This window comes from Lepidochelys olivacea, assembly GCF_965140295.1.
Source record: "Lepidochelys olivacea isolate rLepOli2 genome assembly, chromosome: 7".
Classification (NCBI taxonomy): domain Eukaryota; kingdom Metazoa; phylum Chordata; order Testudines; family Cheloniidae; genus Lepidochelys; species Lepidochelys olivacea.
This window is the reverse complement of record NC_140417.1, coordinates 80,898,198-80,918,602: the sequence shown is the minus strand read 5'-3', so window position 1 is coordinate 80,918,602 and position 20,405 is coordinate 80,898,198. Positions and strand designations below refer to the sequence as shown.

General features: G+C 38.0%; 2 protein-coding genes across 4 annotated transcripts in view; one reads left to right on the top strand and one right to left on the bottom strand.

Moving 5' to 3' along the window:
- The window catches only part of LRRTM3 (leucine rich repeat transmembrane neuronal 3), a 190,990-nt gene extending 171,596 nt beyond the window's left edge, over positions 1–19,394 (bottom strand). For all 3 annotated transcript variants that reach the window (XM_084634512.1, XM_084634511.1, XM_084634513.1), the window contains exons 1-2: positions 18,887–19,394; positions 17,048–18,579 (exon numbers count right to left, since the gene is read on the bottom strand). In XM_084634512.1, coding sequence (XP_084490638.1) covers positions 17,048–18,579; positions 18,887–18,890 — 1,536 coding nt within the window. In that variant the 5' untranslated portion in view covers positions 18,891–19,394. The remainder of the gene's footprint in view (positions 1–17,047; positions 18,580–18,886) is intronic.
- Positions 1–20,405, top strand: part of CTNNA3 (catenin alpha 3) — a 928,050-nt gene that overhangs the window by 384,426 nt on the left and 523,219 nt on the right. The window lies entirely within an intron of this gene.

The following is a 20,405-nucleotide window of genomic DNA, read 5'->3' as shown; positions in this document are numbered from 1 at the left end:
CGTAGTGTAGACATACCCTCAGACTTTGTGGTAAGCATATTTGCAAAAGCACCCATTGTGTGTACAGCACTGGTAAGCTCCAGGCATGTCCATTTTTGGCTTATATGGAACATTTATCCTCTGAAGAACTGTTGGTTAATATTTGCTATCTAATCAAATAACCAGAATGGAATGAATGGTGGAGAATTTCGATTAATGAGTGAGAGATTTTCTAACCTATAACAAGAGTCCCCAAAAATTTCCACAGCATTCATGTTATTGGCCTAAAGGTAAAGAGTTGAACATTGCATTCCAAATCCCCGCCTTAAGCCATCCAGAATGCTAACAAGGAGTTGAAAACCTGAGAGTTTATCAGATAATTGCCTCCGCATCACTGCTTCTCTGGGTCGTTTGGAGAATTACTCTAAACTGGGCCATGAGAAAAATGTACAATATTTTCATGATAGGAAGCATCTTGTGTAGACAGGTGGCAAGTAAAATGATAAACTGCTTCAAAGATATTAGAAAATATGTTGAATGCCTTAGCATATTTTTTGCCTTTGGCCTGGGGGAGAGAAGTACAGGCTGAGAAAGGGTGTGGTCTCTAGAGGTGTCAATTAGCTGCCTGGATTCAAGGATTTCCTTTCATTGCCTCACAAGTCAGAATCCACCACTACAATCCTGTCTTTGCAATTTGAAAACATCACATGTTTGTTTGCTCTAAACTGCATCTTATTGAAGTTCCAACTCCACAGGCTGTAGGCTACAATATTGGAATTAAACTCCCAAACGTTAAAAAGGAAGTAAATAAAGGGAAGATTAATGGTCACTGACATGGCTATTGGCTCCACTCCCTTTGGTTCTGAAAATCTTGATTTCTGGAAAGTTAATGGAATTAGGAAAGCATAAGGCTGTTGCTATTATCTTGTTGTTGCCATATTCGTTATTACTACTGTCAAGGAAAACAGCACTTCTTAAAGAACAGCCTGTGTCTGTGCTGGTGGTTAACCTGAGAAAGCTAATGATCCTACTGAAAAACTCAAAGGGCACAAGGTCTTCTCCATTAAAGAAAATCAAAGTCATGCTAGAGATAGGGAAAAATGATTCTTCACTGTCCGATTTTTTTCTTTGCTTTCATAAAGGGAACGTAAAGATAATGGATCTACCCCCCGCTCCCAGTAGAATACCCTTAGTGCATGGGTTTTGCTGAGTAGCACAAGCCACCATCTGACAATCCCCATCATAGGATATGAGCCGAGTGAATCCAGGAAGGAAAAGGAGGGTGTGGCTGGAGCATTGCTGCATTTTAGGTAATCTTAGCAGGTCTTATTGGGCAGCTGAATATAAATTAGGGCAGTTCTGAGGTTTGTCTAACCTACCTATGAGGCCAGCAGACTCCTTGACAGCCTAAGAATATAGGTAGGTCTGAAACCACAGAAAAGAAAATGTCTTCATAAAAGGAAAAATTTCAGCTTTATGGATCAGAAAAACTTCTGAATCCTCAGGAGACCTCAGTGCAAAAAATTAAATAAATGGCTTGATTCCAGGCTGAGATGTCCTTTCCAAAACTACACAGGGATCTAAATATCATATTTTACATACAAAGGACTGATCCAAGCCTATTGAAATCAAGATCAGGTCCATGTAGCATCTTTAATCCAAGATCACAAAATGCTTTACAAATATTGAATGAATAAGCTGTACAGATCTTATAAAGATTTTACAGATGGCTAAACTGAGAAACAGGAAAGGAAAAGGCTAGATTTTCAATTGTCCACCATTTTTGGATGCCAAATTTGAGACCATTTTATTCTAGACTGTTTCACATCCTATTTCATCCCCACAGACCTGCAAAGCAAATTCTCATTTAAAAATCTCCTCCATACTTCCTCCATCTGTATTGGTGCCATACATCACCATGATATATTTGCAAATGCTAAATTAAATGTGAATTTTCACTGCACTTTCAATTCTGCTGCATCTACTGCCTGGAATAGATTTTCTATCAGAATTGCAGCTGTCCCCCTTCTCATCTCTCCTCCCAGACTTGTCTGAATTCTTTCAGCAAGAGTATACTTAATGATTTATTCTAAAAACAATTTGTTAGTCCCCTAATATGCTGGTTTTCTTTTGTTTGGGAGGGAGGGTCTCAAGTCACCATTTCCAGTGCTGATACAAAATGGGGTTCACTCATTTCATTGTATTGAAAAGGGGGCACAGCTAAGAGCACAGGTTACAAATATTCAAGGGATTCTTTACCAAAATGACAGGTTTCAGAGTAGCAGCTGTGTTAGTCTGTATTTGCAAAAAGAAAAGGAGTACTTGTGGCACCTTAGAGAGGAACAAATTTATTTGAGCATAAGCTTTCGTGAGCTCAGCTGCACTGAATGCATCCGATGAAGTGAGCTGTAGCTCACGAAAGCTTATGCTCAAATAAATTTGTTAGTCTCTAAGGTGCCACAAGTACTCCTTTTCTTTTTACCAAAATGCTTGTTCTTATTTGGAAATCTTACAGGAAAGGAAGGAATCCCTGTCCCAGAATGTAGGTTATAAATCTTGGATTAAACTGTCTTAAAATAGTCCTATTAAATAGACCCAAAGTGCATTATGGCACTGAGGAAAAAGGAGTCACAGATTATTCAGCTGTAACTCTGAGAGAGCCTGTTATAACCATGCATTTTAATTAACCAGATCAGCTGAAGAAATGTTGTCTATACACTGCAGTATAGCTGTCTGCCTTGTAAAGTACCCTGTCGATAAATAGAGGACTTCTTTTTCCGAGGCTGCCATTCCCCCAAGCCTTTTCAAGTACATAGAAAAAATGGAAGATTTTTTTTAATAATTAAAGTACTATGAAATTAGCCTTAGGCAAATCTGCTGCCTTTTTCCAGTGTAAAGACGTCTTGGCTGTAATATACATGTGGTACCACAATAAATCATTGACATTAACATTACAAATCAATTTGGTTGAAATGTGAGACTGCTACAAAACCCTGACAGTGGCAGCACTATCAAAATACAGAGTGGCTTTAGGAAATCAAATTCTTTCTTCTAAATTAATCAGAATACTGTTAAACTAAGGCCAGTAACTCAGCAATAACCTAGATATTGATTTATAGTTCAGAACTCTTCTTTGAACATTATGATGATGTTTCATGTAAAACTTGTCTGGCTTGCTGGCACAGGTTTCATAACGAAGGTGTGGATTTTGGAAATATTGCTTGATTTTAGCTTTAAGGAAATCAGTTGTTTCACTATGGCTCACATGTCTCTTATTACAAAATCAGTGTAGTTCTACTTGAGAACCATAAACAAAGGTTTCAACCTTACAACATCAATTCTCCATTTAAAGAAATTACTAAAAAATAACATAGGACTAAATGGTTTTAACCAATATCAATAATATTGGCCTAGAAACAAAAGATATTGCCCAAGACAGAAACCAAAAGGTGCATAACATTGACCTTGTTACCAGTATGATAGTTAATATTAGGAAAGGGGTCATGGAGCAGGGCAGAAACCAGTAATGAAGGAAGTGTGTATATAAATTCTGCCATAATGAGACAACGTACTATATAAATCACTTGCACACAGAACTGGGAGCAGAACCCTGGATCTTTTACCTACTAAAGGACAGGCCTCTACCACTTAAGCTAAAGGACAACTCATTTATCTGGGGGAGGTGGCTGTAGGTCTCTTTTCTTCTCTGTGGACCAGATGGCCACATCACCCACGCAGGCACTCAAAGCCAGGGCTTGCCACTACTAACAGATACTATCTAGAGCCAGTTAGCATGGTGCTTGTGAGGGTACTTATATGTCCTTTTACAGGGAGGATGGATGTAATGATTAGTGATCAATAAATGAAATTAAACATTCTGACTATATTAACTATTCAAGCCATAGTTAACATGAAACAGTTATGCACTTGAGAGTTTGCTTGCTTCTGTGCTTGAATTTGGTTATAGCCAAAGGACCTTTTTTCCAACTTGCATTTCTCAATGAAACTTTTAGATACAGGCAAACTCCTGTGTCCCTTATGAATAAAAATATTCAACTGTGTCACCTTAACTACCATCTGTTAATGTCTGACAGTTAACACAGAAGTTGCTGTGGCCAAATTATAGCTGCCCTAGATGAAGAGAGTTCCCTCTCTTAGCACTCCTAAGACTGCACTCCATGAGCGTGTACTGCAGGGATGTGCATTTTTGCTGAAGCTGTTGTCAGCACTGCGTCCCTCGCAGAGGTTGTGGCTGGGTGAGGTGGTAATGAGGCAGTGGATCTGTGTCCCCAATACTTCATTCTCTCTTCCTTACAGTGCAGCTCCACCGGAAATACAGTCGGGTCCTTTGATTTAAGGAGTCTAAGTGGTAAATGGGAGTAAAGAAGTTGCATGCATGCAATGAGGAGCCAACATTTCTTTTTGCCCATCGAGTTTCTTATTTTCTTTCTACCTGGCCACCCTTACCCATTTCTTTTCTAGTATGGAGAGTCAGAGCAACCTCTATCCTGCCTTTCTGCTTTATCTTTTTCCCATCTCTTTTTCCCCCATGTTCCTTTCTTGTTACCTACTGAAAATTAAAATCTCTATTGCTGGAATACACTTTCCCGTGTAACTCTTGCTCTGGAGGTATAATCAGATGAGGAATTCTGTCCTTTGCTTCACAATTAACTAACGTTTATTTGTGTCTGGGAGCTCCTTTGCAATTGGAAGTGCATTTGTTTGGGAGTAAGGAACTTTGGAGACAGAAGAATCTTTGCTGGATTGGGGTCTAGGGCTTTCAGAGAAGCTGACATCTATCTGTAGCCTTTGGAGTCTCTCTCATTTCTGAGATATAAAACATTAAAACAGAAAAGAAGATTATGAAGAGGCAGAAAAGCCTGACAAAGTAACAAATGGTAACATTTTACCCTATTGTAAAAATATGCCTGACCTGAACAATCTTTGTAGATTCACCTAACCTGGGACTGTGGAATTCTTCCACTGTAACACAGCTCTCTCCACAGGCATGACCGCATTAAAAATCTGTTCGGGGTGGAGAACCGCGGTGAAAATTAATAAGAAGTCCTGTTGCTGACACATTGAAAGGAACTAGATAGTAAACTGTTGGTGGGAATATGACATGTTCCCCTCATGGTTGCACTTATTACTTTTTTCACATCCTTCCATGGATATTATTAATGAACTAACCCAGAGCAGCCTTTCAATATCATAGTGAAAATGCATGAGCTCAAGCGTGTTCCACCACTTATCTCTACCGTTACGATGACGAAGGAAGAATTCTTTTTTTGTCCAGATCTGGTGAGTAGAACTCTTCCCAGCTGCCTTTAAGTCAAATTTTGACAGCATCCTTTGTTCTACTTAAAGCCTCTTCTCCTGTACAAGTTCAAAGAACTAAATGTACATAAAGAACCTCATGTTCTTCTGTGGCAGAGTTTTGCTACCTGTGGGTATCTACTAGCATAGCTTCCCATTGGAGACCTTCTGTCTGCTGGCTGCCTGAGGAGTGAGTGTTTCACAAATTTAGCAGCTGTGACTGACTTCAGCTTCAAACAAATGTTTAAATAATGTTGCTTGATGGCAGGCTGCAGTAAGCTCCATGCAGTGGATGTCTGAGTTTTAATCAACGCCACCATACCAGACAGCTAGCAGTCAGACCGAATGCCACATTAGATATTTTGGGAGTCCTGGGGGATAGGGAAAGGCAGCCTCTCTTGGAAAGTGTTTTCTATACATTTAGGGAAGCTTGTATTTTTGTATCTTCTTCCTTTTTTTGATAAACAGGGTATTGCAATGAATATAGGCTAATTTCTTAAGCATATGGACTAAATGGAAATGATGAATACTTGTAATGATTTCTCAGTACAGAGTCTGTATCTGGGAGCATTTTCTTTTACCACCTCATTAATGACTTGGAGCCACTAAGGTTATAGTGCTCAATAAGGATTTAAATTTAATTGAAGTCCTCTGTTCTTTACTGACAAAATGTATTTTACACACTAGATGGATGTAATTAGTGTGATGAGGCTTTAAAAGAAATTGGCTTTGTTAAATTTAGTATTTGCCATGTCAGTTTATACATGAAACCAAACCATACAAATCACTAGTTCTATGGGATTGGGGAAAGAAACCAGTGATTTTTATGTAGTTTCTGATATGGAGTGGCTTTAATTCAAAATACTATTAAAATCCAAATAAAACATAGTCTCAAGTTTGATTATTCAACCTACTATTAAAATTGTTTTACACTGCCATAAAAAGATTATTCCTATTGTAAATGGACCATCTGATTTATATATTGTAGTAGGTGAAGAAAAGACAGCTTCCATTTTACAACAGAGAGATTTCTGTGATTGTGTTCTTATTAAAACATTCATAAACACATCCCCAACAGAATACTGCTGGTTTATGCTACAGATGATTTAAGGACATGCAGTTCACAGTTACCTTTCTCACTACAAAGTCACCACCTTCTGGTCAACTGGGCAATAGTTTATTATTTAAAAATAACTTCATGTTCACCAATGACATTAGTTATAGAAATTCAGAATGTTGAGAGACTGTATTTGTGTTTAGATTTCCTTAAGCTATAAAATGAATGTTTGGAAAAAGCTTTACTAGAAAATATCAAATGCATACTGCTTCACAGAGCTAACTGCTCCTCTATAGCAGCTCGATTTTTATTTTTGACATTCTGTTGTTGAGAACGTTAAACCAATAATGAAGATTTAGAATTTGTAAAGCCTTAATGTGGGACTCTATTTAAAGGAAACACATATGCTTTTATCATATGTTCTTATAGCTATTCATTACAAAACATATTTTTATGTGGTCATTTTGATTTAGGTAGATAGAAGCTTACTATCCAAAATCATAGATTTGTGAAGGGGAAGTGTTTTTTAAACAAGGGCAAATAAACTATGTGGCAATAGCAATGTACAGTATTATTAATACTACCAGGTAGATTTTGCTGCATGCCCAGTATAATGTTGACATTGTAGCTTAGAAATAACTGTCAAGTGTGATCTTGCACTTAATATTGAATCTGAATTCAAATAGAGAAATAACAAAAAATAAGAAACTAGTTAATCACAGCTGTAGAGGCAATTAAGGACTGGCTCCACAGTTCCTACTCAGTACTGTATATTATGAATCTCTCTGGTGTTATGAAATTGGAAGACAGTATATTGCAGTGTGAATCACAGCTGCAATATGTGACCCTAATCTGTGAATGGTGAATTGCTAATATATGGTATGTATTTGTATTCAGTATACTACAGTGTGAATGAGAAGAAGCTGGTTGGTATAAGGTAATGCAGAATAGAACCTAGTGACTCATATATTACTATATTTCTAGAACACTGTGATGTGGAAGGATATTATACTCTGAGTAACATTCTGTGATTTTCAGTAAAAATCTAATATGCTGGAATATTAAACTGAACTTGATACACCTTAGAGAGAGGAAAAAGCCTGTTCTCAAATAATCACTAAATGTTTTGGGTGAGTATGATACGATAGCAATTAATAGTGGACTAACTAGCTTGGTTAAAATAAGAACTTCTGAACCTTTGTCAAACACTCAAACCAAGCCCCAATAAAACTTTTTTCTAAGGCTCAAATAAGCTCAGTTACTTTAAATATATAGAGAGAATCATCAGTAGCCACTCTTTATACATCCTATTTTCAACCACTTTCCTCCTCCACCAAAAAGCAACCAATTTTCCTGAAATTTTGCTGCATCTCATCCCAAACTAGAAGACAAGAACCTGGGATAGATAGCCCATTGGTCCGACCCAGTTTGGCCATTCTTATGTTCTTAGAGTTTCTAGGAAGACTAGTAAAAATCAGAAATGCTGGTATAAATAGATTTCAATGGAACTATGATTGTACGGAGATGAGGACCTTGCCATGGTGTCCTGAACATTTACTTGAAATTCATAACTATTTCTGGCTCAGCCTAGAAATGGTTAGGGGAAGAATTGGATGCATGGGAAGAGAACACTGGCAGGGCATGGAGGGTGGGATGACGGAAGTACAGGAACCAGCAGGACATTAATGGAGTGCGAGGGATTGAGTGAAGTTTGGAGGAGTGGTACAAAGAAGTAGGTGAAGGGACAGGGAAAAAGCAGAGGCTCTTATCTACGTTAATTTTTTTTTTTTTGGAAATGTAATGTTAAGCACTTAATACAGCGAAGACTTCCACTCTGCCATCTATTCCACTGAGATATAACTGTTGTCCCTCACCTCTGATAGACTTGCCAAAGCCTTCAGCAAGGTAGCCTTGCTTAGATGGGCCTTATATAGACTGTCAGAGCAAAGAATCCCATCTTGTGGAGGAGTTTAAACACCAACCAAATTCAAACTTTTCTGGGAAGATTTTTAGACACAAAGGGCAGTTAGATGCTCAACTTCAACTGAAAGTCAGTGGGAGATTTACCCAGCATTAATTGTGGCATAGGTGGTTAAGGAAGAATCACAGAAATACTTCAAAAGCTCTTTTCATGGAGGATCCTTGTCATACCCATACACGGGAGCTGACAGCCTGCCACTTTGACATTAACAGCAGAATTAATACTTCTGAAACTCAGCACTGCTGGGTATATATAATATTATATCCTCACTGATTCATCATAACTAGCAGCATGACATCAATGCAAGAAGTACTAAAAACCATTATGCGGGAGGTAACAAAATAGTCAACGCAAAAAGTTTGAATTGTTCACAGATCAATTCATACCCAGATTTCCATGCAGATACCTGTAACATCTCCAGAAAATAACTCTTATCCACGCTGAAGGCAGATGTAAGGTAAAAATGGGTAAAAGATTGGTACCAAGGTTTATATATGCCCAGAGCACTAGATGGGAATATTAAAAAAATCTAAATATATAAATATTTTTGGAAATGCACAAATCTTTTTTCTCTGAGTAAGAACTTAAGCACTTTTTACTTAATCTTGCCCCCCTTTTAGCATATGTGTAACCACTGGGGAAATGGGACATGTACCCACAACCCTTTACTATAACTACAGGACTCACACATTCCCACTCTTGAGCACTCCCCTCTTCAACTAATATTACATGGTGGCACCTACACTAGCAGCCATTAAAAATTTACCAACAGTTGCCACACCATGGTATTGACTATACCACAGTTATAACCTATTACAAATATAGGAAATGCTGCCATATGCCAAGAGACATAACTGTTAGAAAATGCTGACTTAATAATGGTGACTGCTACATGCTCATTGCTTTAACAAGGTGTGCTAGTTTCTAAGATGTGAAATTTTCTAATTGCACTGTTAGTTAAAATATTGGTCCACAGCTGGTCATCTCTCTGTAGAGCTACTGCCAGAGTATCTTTAATTCATGTATTTCCTGTTTATAAGCCCTTCGGAATAGTCATGTGACGAAACTTTTCTGCACCCTATTGTCCTCATGTCATGCCATTATGCCACCAGTTAGATTGGCTACCGGTTAGCCTGAGGAGAAAATTTAAATCTTTACCCATATAATTTTTTTCTGTGATAACATCAAATCTTGCAAGGTGAGATGGGAGAAAAATCAAGGCATGAAATCACCAATGTAATGGGACACCTGAAGACAAACATCTGAGTACATACTTGTCATCACAGTTTTCTATGTTCCTCCTGAGTCATAGTTAAATGAATATTCAAGTAGATTAAGGGACACTGTACTCTAAAGTTGCCATCTTTCAGATGAGGTGGAAAGTCAAAGCCATTGACTCCATCTGGCAATTAAAGAGCTTGTAGTATTTTCCAGTATAGGTAGTGAGACTGGTGTCCTGGCAAAATTCAACCTCAGATAATTTGTTTCAGAATTCGGTTTACTTACATTCTTCCTGCAGTTTCAATTGGACACACTGGGTGAAAGATTGGGCCACATTGAAGTCAGTGTCAAACCCTTTCACTGACTTCAGTAGGCCACTTGTTTGATCCACTTGTTAAAAAACTACTTCTACTTTTTGGATAGAGTTGCTATGAGTTTTATTAAACAACTGCTGCTCTCCACTCCAGAGATTGCTGCAGTTCAGTGTTGGCTAGGGCTAGTAAGTGTTTGGTTAGGCTAAATAGTTAATGATTTCAAAGCTACTTGATATCCATTGACTGACAAGCAAAGCATTAGTCTAGTGAATAAGTCTTAAATCCCTTGGTTAATAGTGTTGTTGTAGACATGTTGGCCCCAGGATTTCAGAGAGACAAGGTGGGTGAGTTAATACTTTCTTTTATTAGACCAACTTCTCTTGATGGAAGAAACAAGCTTTCAAGCCTCACAGAGCTCTAACAAAAGAAAGTATTGCCTCACCCACCTTGTCACTCTCATACCTTTAAGTTAGTTTTTGTGAATTCAATTCAGGTTTATCTTACTGGATGGGTTTTACACTCCTGGTCAGATAATTGGTTTGTTGTGCTTTCTCTAGCATGTACATTTTCCAGGGACTGGGCTTTTTCTAATTTGGCCTCAAGGTGGTTGAATGTCCTCCCCTTTGATATCTGATCAAGTGTTTCAATATTTTAAAATTGCATTTAAAATATTTCTCTTCTTTCTTGATGTTGAATGTACTTCTATGTTTTGAGTTTATTTTATATCATATCTTGATGTTAGTTAATAGTGCTTTATAAATATATAATAATAATAATTTAATTCTTGCCTGCACCTTGTATTTCTTATATTATATGAACCTTTCATTAGCTGCTAGTGATGTAATAACAATTACAGCCCTGCACATTTCTTGCCAGCATTTTTATACTGCTGCCACTTTCTTCATTCACTCACTGAATTAATTTAGATTAAGACTCATGCAGAAATGTGAAATAAATGTGATTGCAGTGCAGTTGAATACTTAGCATAATACAGAGTTGGAAGGGAACTGTATTCTACTATTATGATGTATAGCACAAGACAAATTTAAAGCCAAAACATGAGTGTGAACTGAAATAGAGAGACATCTGTGATTAATCTAATCAGCCACTGGATGTCACTGTGGTTCCACACAAATTCAGCTGAAAGAATATTTATCTAGAGTTGGGTGGCTAACTTTTATGCAGACCATTAGAATGTAGTAAACTATGTCAAAATATCCAATTGCCTTTTCAGGAAAGTTATGCAGTACATTTTTTTAAATTACATTTTTATATTGGACTTCACCAGGTCACAGAGCCAGGAAACTGTGTCCGCCTCTCCCTTCCTTTATTACCTTTAGCCCAATGTTTAGAGTCCTTGCCTGGGTTGTGGGAGACCAAGGTTTGAATTCCTGCTCTGGATCAGGCACTTAAACTCATAGCTCCTCCCTCCTAGGTAGGTGACCTAACCACCAGGTGAAAAGCTGTGCTGGGATAAGTTGCTCTCAGTCTCTATTTTTGGAAACTGTTCCACTTCTGAGTATAAAAACTTAAATATTCAGTGGAGCTGGAACTTGAACTCAGATCTCCCTCCTGCCAGGTGAGCATCCTAACTACCAGGCTATAATATAGGCTATTCTGCTCAGTCTCTCCTGTTGAAACTGTTCCACATTGAAAAAAATACTTAAATGTTCAGTGTGCCAAAGAGAGAGAGAATGCCTCTTCAGCCTGATAATTCAGTAACTTATCTAGGAGGTAGGAGATGTGGATTCAAATCACTCCTCTGAATCAGGCAAAGAAAAGATTTGAATCTAAATTCAAGTCTTGCTCCGGACTGGAGATTGAAACCTGGGTGTTCTACATCCCTGGCAAGTGCCTAACCACTGGGCTAAAGGTTGTAAAGGGGGAAATGTGCTCCCACTTTCACTCTCTTACACTTTGCTGGCCTGAAATAGACTTTTCAAATTTGTGAGAAAATCTAAACATTTTTGGAACTAAACCAAATATTTTCTCCTGATTTTTTCAGTTTGCTGGCTGAACTGAAAAATCAGTTATTCACCAGCTCTGTTTAGGGTTTCTGGGGTGCTGATTTTGTGCTTGCTTCTGTTCATATAACTTTTTAAAAATATAAAATACAAATACAGATCAAAAGAGAATAAAAAACCAGTAGACAGGGGCCTGGCCTACACTAGGAGATTACTTCATATAGCTACGACTCACGGGTGTGTGAAAAATCCACCCCCCGGAAACATAGTTATACTGACCTAAATCCTCATGTAGACAGTGCTAGCTCAATGGAAGAATTGGGGAAGTGGGGGTACCTATGCTGATAGGAGAATCCCTCTTGTTGGCATAAGTAGTGTCTATATAGGTATATAGTGTCTATATACCTACATGCCTGCAGCTTCCATCCAGGACACACCACACGATCCATTGTCTACAGCCACGCTCTAAGATACAACCACATTTGCTCCAATCCCTCAGACAGAGAAAAACACCTACAAGATCTCTATCAAGCATTCTTAAAACTACAATACCCACCTGCTGAAGTGAAAAAACAGATTGAAGTTGAGAGAAGAGTACCCAGAAGTCACCAACTACAGGGCAGGCCCAACAAAGAAAATAACAGAACACCACTAGCTGTAACCTTCAGCCCCCAACTAAAACCTCTCCAGTGCATCATGAAAGATTTACAACCTATCCTGAAAAATGATTCCTCACTCTCACAGATCTTGGAAGACAGACCAGTCCTCGCTTACAGACAGCCCTCTAACCTGAAGCAAATACTCTCCAGCAACCACACACCACACAACAAAAACACTAACCCAGGAACCTATCCTTGCAACAAAGCTGATGCCAACTCTGTCCACATATTTATTCAAGTGACACCATCATAGGACCTAATAACATTAGCCACGCCATCAGGGGCTCGTTCACCTGCACATCTACCAATGTGATATATGCCATCATGTGCCAGCAATGCCCCTCTGCCATGTACATTGGCCAAACCGGACAGTCTCTACACAAAGGAATAAATAGACACAAATCTGACATCAGGAATCATAACATTCAAAAACCAGTAGAAGAACACTTCAACCTCTCTGGCCACTCAGTAAAAGATTTAAGGATGGCAATTTTGCAACAGAAAAGCTTCAAAAACAGATTCCAATGAGAAACTGCTGAGCTTGAATTAATATGCAAACTAGATACCATTAACTTGGGTTTGAACAGAGACTGGGAGTGGCTCGATCATTACACATTTTGAATCTATTTCCCTATGTTAAGTATCCTCACACCTTCTTGTCAACTGTCTAAATGGGCCATCTTGATTATCACTACAAAAGTTTTTTTTCTCCTGCTGCTAATAGCTCATCTTAACTAATTAGCCTCTAGCAGTTTGTATGGCAACTTCCATATGGCAACTTATCTGTATGTATATATATTTCTTCTTACTATATGTTCCATTCTATGCATCCGATGAAGTGGGCTGTAGCCCACGAAAGTTTATGCTCTAATAAATGTGTTAGTCTTTAAGGTGACACAAGTTCTCCTGTTCTTTTTATATTGAAGTGGTGCAGGTGCAGCTGTTCCCCCGTAGTGTTTTAAGTGTAGACATACCCAGGGATATAGCAGATTATATCTGGAATGAAGGGCCTCAGGTTCCGATCTGTGATCAAGGAGCAGTCTTTTGGAGGAGGAATAGGAGAAGGCATCACTGGCTTCAAGCCACCTTGGCGCTCCTCTATTTCTGGAGTGTCCTGACACTACTCAAGTCCAAGGTGTAAATAAGGGTACCTGGAGATCACTGGCACATAAGGGTATCCTGTCCACACCCACTTCCTCCAGTCATGCCTATACACTGGCAATCTGGTGGGGTGGCATAAAAGGGACTATGGCTGCTGTACAACACCTGTTGATTTCTCTGCATAACAGAAATTCTCCAGTTGCACGGTTTAAGGTAGCTTTATGACAGAGTGGCACAAAGTTGCCCTACGTAAAGCAAAATCTGGGCCAGGATCAGAGTTATTTGCTCATATTTGAGGAAGCATGAGAAGAACCGTATGATCCTGAAAACTTAAAAAACCTCCACCTGTTTTTCAGGAAAGGAGAGTCTTTTTAACCAAAACTTACTGTAGTTCAGTGGAATTTACCCTGTAGGACTGGAAATCAAAACGGTTAGGATTTGCGACACCAGGACTGTGCGGTATAGACAGCCAAAACGACTGGTTTTAACACAGTTGTTAAATTGTGTAGCTAAATGGTAACACGATTTGGTCAACCTAGGACTCTACCTAGATTCAAACATGGTATTTTTAATCTGTAGATAACATGGTTTGAGGCTAGAGTAAACCTTTTTATAACCCGTAGTCACCACAACTGGATTTAATAACCATTATTCAACTCAGCCCTCTTAAGCTGTTCAGTTGGGGATTGTTGGCACAGGCCTTTATGTTCTGCACAGTGAGCCAGCAGTTTCTTTATCAAATAACTGTAGTGATAATTACCCATCCATCTGTGTTTACCACTGAAAATATGTGAAAATGTAAATATAAACTATTAGGCATCTTTCATATAATAATTGACTAAATTGCCTTTCTAATCATGTCTATACTTTAATATAAACATGTTGAATTTTCATTATTATCTTAACCATCTACGCTGAAGAATTTAGTAATAATGGTTTCAGTGGCTGGTATTTGAAGAGACTCCATAGTTGGCCTCAGTTTTGTGCCTGTCTTTCTTTCACACCGACACACACCTGGATTTTAAAAAATGCAGTTTGTTTTTACATGTATTTTCCCCTGGAAGAGATTGTAGATTGTTTTCTATTTAGTATTTTCTTCATATATGGTCAGATTGAGGCATTAAAAAACTTGACACATTTTTAAAGTCAACCTTATAAAATATTTTAAACATATTTAACATCATATTTCACTGAGGACACAAAGTTACTTAGAACATGTACTGAATATTTTTATATAGAAATGATCCTGGATTAGTTTGTATAAAATAGATTTTTCTAAGTATATGAATCACCCCAAAATAGCGTTCTTTATCCTTTTGTTTTTTGGTAAATGTATTTTTTTCTGTTTGGCTGCATATAGTGTTAGTCACCATTTCAGGCACTGGTGAAGCCAAAAAGTGCATGCCTTTTAATCCTGTCTTTCTGGCAAACCCTAATCCTTCATTTCAGTCATAGGCAAGGTTTGCTTGTAGAAAATATAGTTCTTTAATGGATTTAGATGTGTTCATTTTACTGACATTTTATATATATTTCAAAACTACAAGTTGGAAAAATTACATTATGTTCAGCAGTACAGTTCAAAGTGCACCAAGCACCTGCATTATTAATCATGTTGGAATCGAAGACTCTTTGCACTCAGTAAACATATGGTACCAGAATTACATGGTACATGGTTCAGTTTTTTTATGAATAATCCACTCTCTATTATTTTCTGTTTATAGACCTTAAAAAGGAAAATAATTTTACTACACTAAAATGAGCTTAAGTGCATTAGTGCTGTTTAAATTATGCGTTCTGACCTTGTTTCATGATATCCAGTATAGTTCAAGGTGATTTGTTTGGATTATTTTTCCCCAGTAAGCAAAGAATCCACAAGAACACCCTGTTAAAAGATTTTGCTTTTTCTAATCTGCTGCAGTGAAACTGCGCTGTAGAAACATTCCCTCCCAAGTGGTCAAAGACGTGCAATTTACTAAGCCAAATCAAGTTACAAAATAGAGATAATGAAATTACTGATTAGCTTCTTTAATGATGCTGTTGTATTTGAAAAATGAGAAAGAAGAGAGTTTAAAAGATCCTTTGTCTAATATGTTAGGGTTATAACTTATTTTAATATATGGGTGATGGTATATTTTGCAATCAATACAGTTTTGTCAATGACTTTGAGGGAGAGGGACAGTGATCCAGATTACAAATAGCCATCTGGATTGGTCCAGAAACATACTGATGAATGACTTCACATTAAAAATTAATATCTATGAATTCTTGTAATGTCAGCAGGGTTATGATGATAAAAATCATTTGTCATTTTTTTTAAAGATCATTTACATGCATTTTTCCTCTGGTTAGAGAATAACCAGTTTTCATTATCAGCTCTTTCCAGTTGCTGTGGTGTTTCTAAAATGTACCCTGATTGGCTTTCTAAATACTTGAAGCTTCATTTAGCTATAACATGGGTGGTATGCAAAGCACATCCAGATACTCTAATGAGCACAGACCACAAATAAAAAAATGAAGAAAATGACAGATTTAATGGTTTGATTAACCACATTAATGTCTTTGACAGTCTTGAAAAGAGAATTTCTAATAAGCACCCAAACAAATGTGTGCAGGAAGTGGTCTTGCATTTGCTACTGCACATTTGAGTTCCTCTAATTACATCAATAAGGAATTTCTGCGCCTGGTTTAATGAATGCCTTTTGACTACTTTCTGAAAGGCAACTGGATGTAAGAAGGGATAAACACTGGCACCTTTTGTATGAAGCCACATGAACAGATTTCTATTAGTAGTTATCAGCCCTAGAAACTCTTTGTATTTTCATATAGTACAGTAAACTGCATTCTACATTCTTTTCTGTTTTCTTTATTAAGCCTGGATTTTTCTCTCCCCTTAGCTTTCTGTGACACACACTGGTCTCCTGAAACTTTTACTTAGCATTGGCTTTTTGATCATGCTTTACATGGCACAAAAATCAAGCATTCTTTCAGGGCTGTTCCTGCACCATCTCTAAGCTCAAGCAACTCCTAGAATTTATATGAAGCTATAGTACCTGGCTCATTCAATGTGTCTTTGATTCATAAAGTGAACTTCAAAACATTTTTCTTTGTATTGTTGTCATTTTTCTCCCCAAACAGAGGCACACTCACTGCAGATGTGGTGGATTAGTTATGAAAGAAGTTTTCTATTTGAAAACAAGTGAGATTTTAATGAAATCAGTAGGTGGTCTGTACAATAGAGCTGAAGGTTCATATTATTTGTGGTATTTAAATTTCAATGAGTTGATTATGTATGAGGGTAAAATGACCGGTGTTATGAATGTACCAAAAAAGTGACATGGAAGTGCTGTGCCAAAGGAGTGAAAACCCCCCCACGTTCCCTTTATAGTCACTAGAGTTCAATAAAGCACCACTATTTCCCAGCTTTTAAAAGCTTTTTTTATCTCAACGGTTCATACCTCACATTCCCTGGAGCCTGATTTGTTATACGTGCAGGGTCCCGTTCCATTCAGCAACATCTCACTGGTTTCAGTGTTGGTAGGTTTATAATCTACATAAAATTCCTGTGTGGTTGGAGTCATTTGCTTCAGTGACTGTCGTTTTTTTTTCCTGTGCCTTCGCATGAGAGAGTGTTGCTGCAGCTGCTTCATACTGGCTGGGTAACGCTTCCATGACACATAGATCACCAGCAGGATCACAAGCACAGACAAAAAAAGGGCCACACTCCCTGCTATTATTTTATGAAAGGAGATGTGTTCTGTGTCATGCTCGAGTTCTGAGCTGGATTCGGTGGTTCCGATAGTTGGGGGCAGAGGAGGCTTGCTGTCATGTTTAGGCCTGGTGAGTTTTGGTTTAAATGTTGGCTTTGGGGGAGCTCTTGCTAATTCAAACCTCTCTGTAGTACTTTTGCCACAGATGCTGTAGTTTTTCACTGCATCAATAACATTCACCCCTTGCAGCTCTTTGGGGCTGGCACAGATAATTGTATTTTCCCTCAGTCCTTTAAAACTTTTTAGCCAGTTTACCAGAGAGCAAATGTTTCTGCTGCATTCCCATATATTCCCAGCAAGGCTGATATCATTGAGGGATATCCAAGAATCCAAAATTTCTTGACCAATAAATGTGAGCTTGTTTGAATCCAGGTTGAGGCGCTGTAAATTGGGCACACACTGAAAAACACTAGGTCCACTGAAAGCTTCTATTTCATTACCAGATAAATCAAGCCTTTGTAATGAGCTCCAGGTCCAGGACATAGTTTGTCCTATCACACTGATTTTATTCCACTGTAAATAAAGGTTTTGAAGGCTGACTAGTCTTGGAAAAAGTGCCAGGTTGAGCTTAGAAAACTGATTGTGCTCCAGGTGAAGCTCCTTCAGCCTGATCATGCCTGCAAAGACATTCCTTGCTAAACTTCGGATGCGATTGTAACCCAGGTCCAGAAGTTCAAGATTCCTACAATCTTGGAATATTCGAACAGGGATGGTTCTTAGGGAATTGGATCGCAAATGTAAACTCAGCAGCTTCCTTAAGCCCCTGAACTGTTCAGATCCCAGAGACTGCAGCTGATTGTATGACAGATCCAAGTTACGGAGATTTGTCACAGGTCTGAAGGTATTATTAAGAAAAAAGGCGATTCTGTTGGAACTCAGGATCAACTCTTTTAGTCTGCGTATTCCATTGAAAGCATTTTCGTCAATATTGCTGATGTGGTTATGGTCTAGATACAGCCAGGTGAGCTGATTTAGACCTTTAAACTGATTATGTTTTAGTTTTTGGAGGCTGTTATAGCGAAGGGACAAACCTAAACAACCAGCAGATATAGTCAAGGGTATCTCCTGTAATTTCTGAGATTCACAATATACCATTTTTCCTTCACACCTACAGCTCTTAGGGCATCCTCGTTCAGCAGAAGAAAGCATTGTCAGTAATACAGTAGGGGCTAGTACCAGGGATACAGCTGATCCGCTCAGTAGCCTAATTACATTGAAACCTGGAAATAAAAACAACTTAGAAAAGTTATCCCCCCAAAAGATCAGTCATTTTAAAAATCATGCTAAGACTCTTTCTTTTAAAAATCATTTAAAAAATTTCTAGCTTGACAGCTACTTTGCACATTATTTTCTTTTACTCAGATTTAAAAAATGTCTTTATAAATATTGTAAAATAGTTAAAATGTCTATTGATTACATTTATTTAAACTGTGATCCTAAATCATATCAAGGTAGGTCTATAGAACAATTAAAACAGGGTCTATGCAGAAGCTATAAACTGTATATTTAAAAAAATGAAAAACATACCCATCCTTTGTGTTGTTCAAAGGTCGTCCTTAGGTCTTTTGTTTTTGGTTAGGGTGCCACAAGCATGACAGTCCCTGTCAGCTGCACTGTTGTGAGTCAGGGCTTGCTGACACCCAGGAAGAAAAATTGGACCCCTCGGGAGATGGACTGATTTTGGAACATTATTCTTTGCCAGCCATGTAGAACACTCCAAGAATAAATAAATCCCAACACACCATTCACAGCAAAATGTCAGATTCTTCCTAGGTAATAGGATCTTCATGGATATTACGGTTTTGCATCTTTACAGTTAGAAACCTGGCTTTTAAAATCTCTCTTTATGTGAAAGCATGATAGATTCCTCAAAGCAACAATTAGCTATCTGAATTCACACCTCCATATTCCATAGTACAGCAGTTATTGTAGTTAGCTCCCGATCCAGCTATGAAGCTGCTTTGGAGCACAGAATAACAGAATAACACTGTACAATGAACAAGCTCTGTTCACTTCTGCATACTGTCATTCTGAAAGCTCCTCCGACTGTTGCTTTGGTTTCAGTGAATGCAGTCTTATGTATAGCTGCCCCCAGTGGTGAAGAATATTATGGGCATGTGCAGAAATTTCTTTCTTTTATCTTGCAAATGAGTAAACTCTGCTGGGAAATGTGATTGTTCTGGGTAACTAAATGGGAGTGGAGTGGTCAGCTTCAGTGTGAACTAACAAAATATTCCGAAACTTACAAATCCTCTGTCTCTTTTGATTCTGTCAAAGAGTTTTTACACACACAAACACTCGGTTTTCACAATAACTCACTACTTTTTAACTACATCAACTACTTACTGTGCCTGTAATCCAGCATTTTAACAAGGATAGACTATTTATATCATGACAAATATTTTTAGGCTATCATTTTGCCTTTTGCCTTTTTTTAAAAAAAATCACAGTGGAAAGGAAGTTGGGGATAAAAATATCAGGTTCATTTTATTTCATAACTTGCTATCACAGTATTAACTGATTTTAACTAAATCTAGCTTGTGTTTAAAATATAGTCCTGTGAGCAAACGAGCCAAATAGATTTAACATGGAATCTGGTCCCACTGATTTTGTCGTATTAAGTAAAGACATGCTTAGGAAGGTTTTTAATGTGTATTTACTGTAATTAAAGAACTTTTAACATGTATAACTTAATTTAACAAACCCAGGAATAGATTTTTTTTATTTCTGTACAATCTAAAGAACATAAAAATTAAGATATAAGATATAAATACATTTATGTGTGAGACCAAGAATCCTCCATCCCTCCCCTTCCTCACTGCCTGGGATTAAGGAGCCTCTACTCCCTGTGTGACCTGTTGGAACAGAGCCTTCCTCTTTCCTGTTGCATGCTCAGTGCCAGGGTATGATGGAATTATAGCACTGGGGCTGCTACTGAGATTCTCCCCCTCAATGAAGAATGTGTCTGAAAGGTGATAGAGAGTAGGTGGAACAATGGCTCAGTCTTCTGCAAGAGGTAGCCAGAGCAAAAGAGTATACCATATCC